The sequence below is a fragment of the Triticum dicoccoides genome, chromosome 3A (assembly GCF_002162155.2).
Source record: "Triticum dicoccoides isolate Atlit2015 ecotype Zavitan chromosome 3A, WEW_v2.0, whole genome shotgun sequence".
Taxonomy (NCBI): Eukaryota; Viridiplantae; Streptophyta; class Magnoliopsida; order Poales; family Poaceae; genus Triticum; species Triticum dicoccoides.
In genome coordinates, this window is record NC_041384.1 from 51,912,019 (window position 1) to 51,918,413 (window position 6,395).

General features: G+C 47.2%; 1 protein-coding gene across 2 annotated transcripts; it reads right to left on the reverse strand.

Moving 5' to 3' along the window:
* Window positions 1-8: 8 nt before the first annotated feature.
* On the reverse strand, window positions 9-4,785 carry LOC119267025 (protein trichome birefringence-like 14). 2 transcript variants are annotated; one of them, XM_037548318.1, is made up of 5 exons: window positions 4,516-4,785; window positions 2,129-2,342; window positions 1,861-2,025; window positions 1,033-1,228; window positions 9-910 (listed from the first exon to the last, which is right to left on the reverse strand). In XM_037548318.1, exons 2-5 carry the CDS (start codon window positions 2,280-2,282, stop codon window positions 79-81), a joined length of 1,347 nt encoding a protein of 448 aa, XP_037404215.1. In that variant the 5' UTR covers window positions 2,283-2,342; window positions 4,516-4,785; the 3' UTR covers window positions 9-78. The 2 variants fall into 2 exon arrangements, with proteins under 2 accessions (XP_037404215.1, XP_037404214.1); XM_037548317.1 differs by having other exon boundaries at window positions 1,861-2,043.
* Between the last annotated feature and the right edge of the window lie 1,610 nt (window positions 4,786-6,395).

The window sequence follows — 6,395 nt, forward strand, 5'->3', positions numbered from 1 at the left end:
CTCTGCAGTAAATACCAGCAATAATCACCGTATACATATCGTAACAATTAGCTCATTTTCCATCCAACTACATACAGACTATAACAACTGCGCCGTGAGGATCTCGTTCCACGTGTCGGGCACTCCAGGGAGGCACCAGTGCAGGCAGTCCTGGATCCCCTGTGTGGCCTTGATGCTGTACCGTGATATGTGCCCTTCGTCCCTCAGGCGCGAAAGAGCGGTGACATCCAGCAGCCTGACCCTGGTTCCCATCACCGCGCCCTCGGCATCGGTGTCCTCGGAGCGGTTCAGGGAGATGCCGCTGCCCTTGGCCAGAGGGCTCGTGCTGTCGCAGCGGCCGCCGGTGTCCCAGTCCCCGTTGAAGAAATGCCGGGGCGAGATGGATCGGTAGAAGGCCTTCAGGTGGGGGTGGCGGGGGAGCTGCGCGTCCAGCCACTTGACGACGCTGTGGATGGTGAAGTTCTTGGCCTTCCAGATGGCGGCGATGTTCTTGTTGCGGTTCGGGGATCCGCCGACGTACATCTCCCACTTGTTTGCCCTTAGCTTGCCCCGGTTCCAGTGGTGGCCGGTGTTGAGGACCAGAACGTGGATCCTGTGGAGGTTGTCCCGCACGAAAGCAGGTGGGCGGTCGAGGTGCATGGCGTAGCTGGTGGCTGGATCTGATGGATTCAGAGGCTCCAGATCACATAGCGTCGACGACCAATGGTATAGAATGGTCGTGTTGGTGCTCGGGAACCGGTAAGCCCAGCCATCTGGTCTTTTTGCGCCTGGTGCTAAGACAAACCCGTACTCCGCACCGACATCTTCCACGTCTGCCCGCTCTTCTCCGGCAGTAGCCATACACATCATGGACTGAAACATCTGCCTCCCTAAAGAATCGCCCACATAAGCAATGGTTTTGCCCTGCATTCTGAAATATAACCAAATTAGTATTTTTTTCCCCTTAATGAGTCAAGAGATAATAATAATAAGGCCAAGGGTGCAGTATATTATCATCCCCACATTCATATCGGACATGCTATGGACACGTACCTCATCAAGAACTGAGAGGCCTCAAACTCTGGCATATCACAAGCTTCAGGTTGCCATCTAAATTGTTCGTAATCAAAATCAGTGCGCTGAGTCAATCTGCAGGACCAGCTCTCAGAAAGCCACTGTTTACAGCCAAAACCAGAGTAGAGTGGTCTGCGCTTGTCAGGAACCCATCTTCCATTTCTGTGGTTACATTCTGAAGATAGATGAAGCAAACACGAGATAGAAATATTAGGACCAGATAACCGAAAATCCATCTCTGCACCCGAGCTCATCTGCACCCGCGCTGACGAAAAAAATCAAAACAAATACTAGAAAAATTCAAGAAATTCCAAAAAAAAATTGTGTGGTAGACAATTTGTTGCGTGACACCCGCTCCAAATTTCAAGTCATTGCCTTCAAAAAAAAATTTCAAGTCATTTGGATATATGAGAAGCTCTCAGCAAAAAAGACAAATTGGGGGTCTGTAAAAATATTTACTGTTCATGTACTGTTTTGACCCGATTTGTCTTTTTTGCTGAGAGCTGCTTAGATGTCTAAATGACTTGAAATTTGGAGCAGGTCTCACGCATCAAATTTTCTACCACACAAAAAAAATTGGAATTTTTTGAATTCGTTTTGTATTTTTTACGAATTTTTTTCTAACCGGATGCAGATGAGCCTGGGCACCAAACACCCTACTCCCAGATAACCCCTGACTAACTTATGTACAGCATGGTAATTCAGTATTCTAGGCATAACCAGAAGGTGACGCTGAATAAATGCATAGTAGCATTCTCAAGAAAGAATCCATGGTTCCTCCTACGGTCATAGAAGATAAGTAATTACCTTTCAACTTAGAAGGCGATGCCCCCTGTTCACCTCCCACAATAGCAGGAACACCGACAAGTGGCACTGGTGGTGGTGCACCGGTAACTTGCTTTCCTACTTTAACTACTGGCTGTGGCAATGAATCTACACTTGGGAAGTCTTCATCTGAAGATGTATGCTGATCTACAAACTTTGAGTTAGCTACAGAAATTCAAAGAAAAATGAGAATAAAGATAAGCATAATGCAAAAAAAGAAAGAGAAGTATGTCTATATGCTTAAAATGACCTGGATGAGACACAACCAATGAATCTGGGTGGATATCTTCAGTATTGTAGTATGTTCCTTCCTCCCATTTCCAGAGAATAAACATTATGAAGAAAGCAAGAAGGACGAGCTTAAGCTGCTTGCACCGCAGTCCATTTATGCTCCTCAATCTCATCCTTTATTGATGTTTAGGAAAATTCCATGTAAAAGTAGGACAGTTTATGATTGTAGAAACCTGTTGGCGTGTAAGAAAAAAGGTAAAATTAAGTAAGTGATATTATATCTCGGAGTATATAACATTCTGGGAAATGATTTAAATTTATAAGTGCCGTGCAACCGAAAGATTAACAGTAACACGACCAGTTGTTGTACTCATCATTTTAGTTGTTATTAATATATCAATCATCAATATTTGAAAAAAGGCTCTCAAGTCTGTCCCCTGACCTGTTAAGTACAAAATCATATTCTAAGTCTGTTAAAAAATATATGGAGAAATGCTATAACCAGGAACCTTCTTGATCAAGTGGATGAAGGTATGACTTCACATTGGGGGCATGATCACAACTCGAAACACTTGTCAAGGTTTCCATTAAGGTATAAGCCTCAGTCCTTGTTACATACACAAAAATTCAATTGCAAGCACATCGTACGTTTTCCCCTAAAAAAAGCACATCGTACGTGACACATATATGGACTGAAGCATCTACCAGAATAAAGAAACAGCACAAATTAGCAGATCAAACCATTGGAGTGAAACATATTTGGACTGAAACATCTACCAGAACAAACAAACAATTTTGTCCCAATATATTAAGACAACCAACATTATGAGCACATAGCAGAAGATCAAGCCATTCTCAAGTATAAATGCAACAAAACAACCCACACCAGCTACAAATTATTCAACAACCAATAAAAGTAGCCTCATCTCACAAAAACCATCAAGTGATTAATTGCTCTAAATATATCTTATCTTAGGGCAATGCAAAGTGGAAGAACTAAATTGAACAAGGCACACTCGCCTTCATGCCCAAAGCCTACTTGACACAATTTATATTAAACGAGATTAAGGTGATGCAAATTTAGCCTGCTCCTAGAAATAACTAGCTACCATCATGGTTGCTAGCTATCGAACCTTCAACTATATACATATACTAACACTCTCACCAACTTGTCTGCGGTTTCATATCCTAATGTAGTTAATTTCTAATATATCCAAGATTGGAGGGCAAATTGAGCCAAGGTTTTTAGACTAAAATAAATGCACAACTATACATTAAATGAAAAGATGCTCAAGTGTCAAAGAAAAGCATATTATAACTACAGGTGATGCAGAAGCGCAGGTACTGACTGACAACTATACATGAGAAAAACTCAAGTATGATACACTTTCCTAGCTACTTAATGAGAACACCATATGCCATGATCTGCACAGAAGGTTATGGACAAATCCAGGTCTAACACTGAAGTAAGTGAAAGGGGGAAGATCAAAGTTTCAGAAATGCAGTGTGAGACTAAATCTAGATGTACTGATGCCCTATATACTTGCATACATTGCCATCGATAATTAATTTTCCTTATCACTCTGATTACCCAAACATGCAGAGATGTCAGGGCAACAGAGCAGCGAGGTATCATGCATACCAACAGTGGCGGAGCTACAGCAGGGCCAAACATGGCCATGGCCCGCCCAGCCAAACAAGAGTTCAGTGTAGAGTGGAGCTAATTTTGGCCCCTGGGTGCAAATTTTCAGGCGCATATCTTAATCTAGCCCTTCTTTGGCCCGCCCAGTGATGTGTGTGTAGCTCCGCCACTACATACCAACACAGTAATACTGCAGATATGTTAGACCAAAAGATGTCAACGCAGATAAGACAAACAGAGCAGCGAGGTAGACTACACCAACACTAACTAGGCGACATAATTACTTAGGACTGTATATAGCTTAGGAATTAGTTATCAACGCTAATTAATGCAGAGCATCCGGGCCTGTACCGTGTAAATTAGTTATCCAGGCTAATGCAGATAAGACAAACTAGCACCCAACAGCAACAATACAATCTCGAGAGATTCAAGCAAGCATAACAGCTATTGGCCTAGGAAGCATCGAAGAATCTATCTATGCATCTGAAATACTACAAAATGTAAGGTTGTAACTACCACCAGGTGCTCATCGTCGTACACACTACAAGCATATGCCTAGCCCTTTGGCAGAGATCTGAAGAAACCAGTGTTAAATGCTGGAGCGTATCCATCGTTAATCGCCTCTGGAACTGATGTGAATTTTTCCAGGGGAAGGTGGTCGCGCATGGCTAATTTGCCTCCAGAAATAACCATGATCATTCGAGCTTTCGATTAATTATGTTTAACGGAAGGATTGCGACCAGATAATCCATGGGAGGAGTTACCTCGGAGGCGGATCCGCGCGGAGAAGATGGGGGACAAGCGGCGGGGCAGGGGCAGCGGCGCCGCCCTCCTCGCGTGTGGCAGGGAGGAGCGGCGGGGGCGGCACGAGATGGAGAGGCGCCCGCGACGGAGGGGACGGGGCGGTCAGATCGGCGCGGCGGAAATCCCTCGGCCGAAGGAGCTGGGCGGCGTCGGCGGCGAGACGTTGAGGGTAAGGTAGGGAAGGGATGGAGGACGCGTGAGGTCGAACGAATCTGAGAAGAAATGGGACACTAGCACCAGTCCACGTTCTTCTTTTGGCCTTTTAGCAACGGAGATACCGGTAAGGGGAATTTTAAGCACCTGCTTTCTTTTCCACAGAGAGAAAGAGAAACACCTGTGTTGAACAAACCTTGTGTTGGGGATATTACCACTAGGCGTAAACCGGTCTATTTGGGCCGGGTTAACTTCATTAGTGGTATAAGCAGATGAAGGCCCAAGGCCTATAGTCGGTTTAGAACTTGTAGCCGTAAACCGGCCGGATATGTAACTTGTATTATAAGTTAGGAACAAAGAGATACCAACCGGGATACGATTATGGGCCGGTTGGGACTCTTCGGACCGACGGGCGTCACCCGTGTATATAAGGGGACGACCCGGCGGCGGTTCAGGAGGACAGACGACAACTCGAGTCTAGGCGAAGCTTGTTTGCTCCCTAGCCATCGAGACCACATCAATTCCATCACAACTAGACGTAGGCTTTTACCTTCATCGAAGGGGCCGAACTAGTATAAACCCCTCGTGTCTTTGTGTCCGCTTTAACCCCTTCAAGTAAACTCGTAGCGATGGCTCCACGACTAAGTCCTTTCGCTAGGACATCTGCCGTGACAAATCCACGACAGTTGGCGCCCACCCTGGGGCTATCGCACGATGGTTTGACGATCTTGGAGGGCAAGCTCAAAGGACTCGAAGGCTATGCTGTGGGCCAGATGATCAAGAGTCATCGTGGCAAGATCTACATCGACGACGCAGGATGGGGTCCCGAGGCCGATTCGATTGAGTACGGGTACCGGGTCCCCTTTGGTGACATACACGTTTTCATCGGCAAGATCGGTGAGCCGGGGCCTGAGCCGGACATCTGCATCAACCTTGTCGAGACGGCTCAGCGTGCGAGATCTACCCAAGCTAAACCGGCCGTGAAGCGTGCCTTCGTTGGGGTCATCCACGGAGGAGAGCATGAGGACGAATCAGAACACGGTAGCGAGACCGTCGTCTATTCCGGCGACGAGTCCTCGACCGGAGAGACCGAATCACTATACCAGTTACAAGACGACCAGGTTAGGGGCTGTTCCGATGGCGACAATATTCCGGACCCCCCAGGCCAGGTCAACCGGGTTGGAATATTCATGGCCGGCACCCAGGCGGCGAATCACTCTTCGACCGCCGCAGCGATGTTCTCCGGATCAGCGGCGGCAGCAGTAGCAGGGGCAGGAGGCCTTGTGCGCCCGCCGGTTCAAGTTCTATCTGATCTGTTTGATGCACTAGCCGCGCTCATGGCAGAGGACAACCCGGCGGATCAGGAGGCCCATAATGCAGAAATTGCGAAGGTGAAAGAGCAGATCGTGCAAGCCAAAGCGGATCTGGCAGCAGAAAAAGACAGGATGGCCGCAGAGCGGGCCGCTTTGGACGCCCAGGCTTATAAACTCATGCTTGACCAAAACGCATCACAGGAGGTCTTAAAGCGGAAGCACAGATCACGCCTGCCGTTAGGGTTTGATCCCCGGAGTCTCTTTCACACTCCAGGAGCTGGACCCAGTAATCGGCCGCAGCACCTGGAGGCAAACCGGATTGAGGCACCAGGACCAGGGGGGACGGTCCAACCTCGCCTGATGGAACCTCTTCA

Bases quoted from the DNA above. Each gene is read 5' to 3' on its own strand.
- LOC119267025 (XM_037548317.1), bottom strand. From the start codon at position 2,282: ATGAGATTGAGGAGCATAAATGGACTGCGGTGCAAGCAGCTTAAGCTC. The intron at 1,229-1,860 runs GTAATTACTTAT...ATCTATCTTCAG, and splicing joins ATCGCCTTCTAAGTTGAAAG to AATGTAACCACAGAAATGGA. The intron at 911-1,032 runs GTACGTGTCCAT...GTTATATTTCAG, and splicing joins GCCTCTCAGTTCTTGATGAG to AATGCAGGGCAAAACCATTG.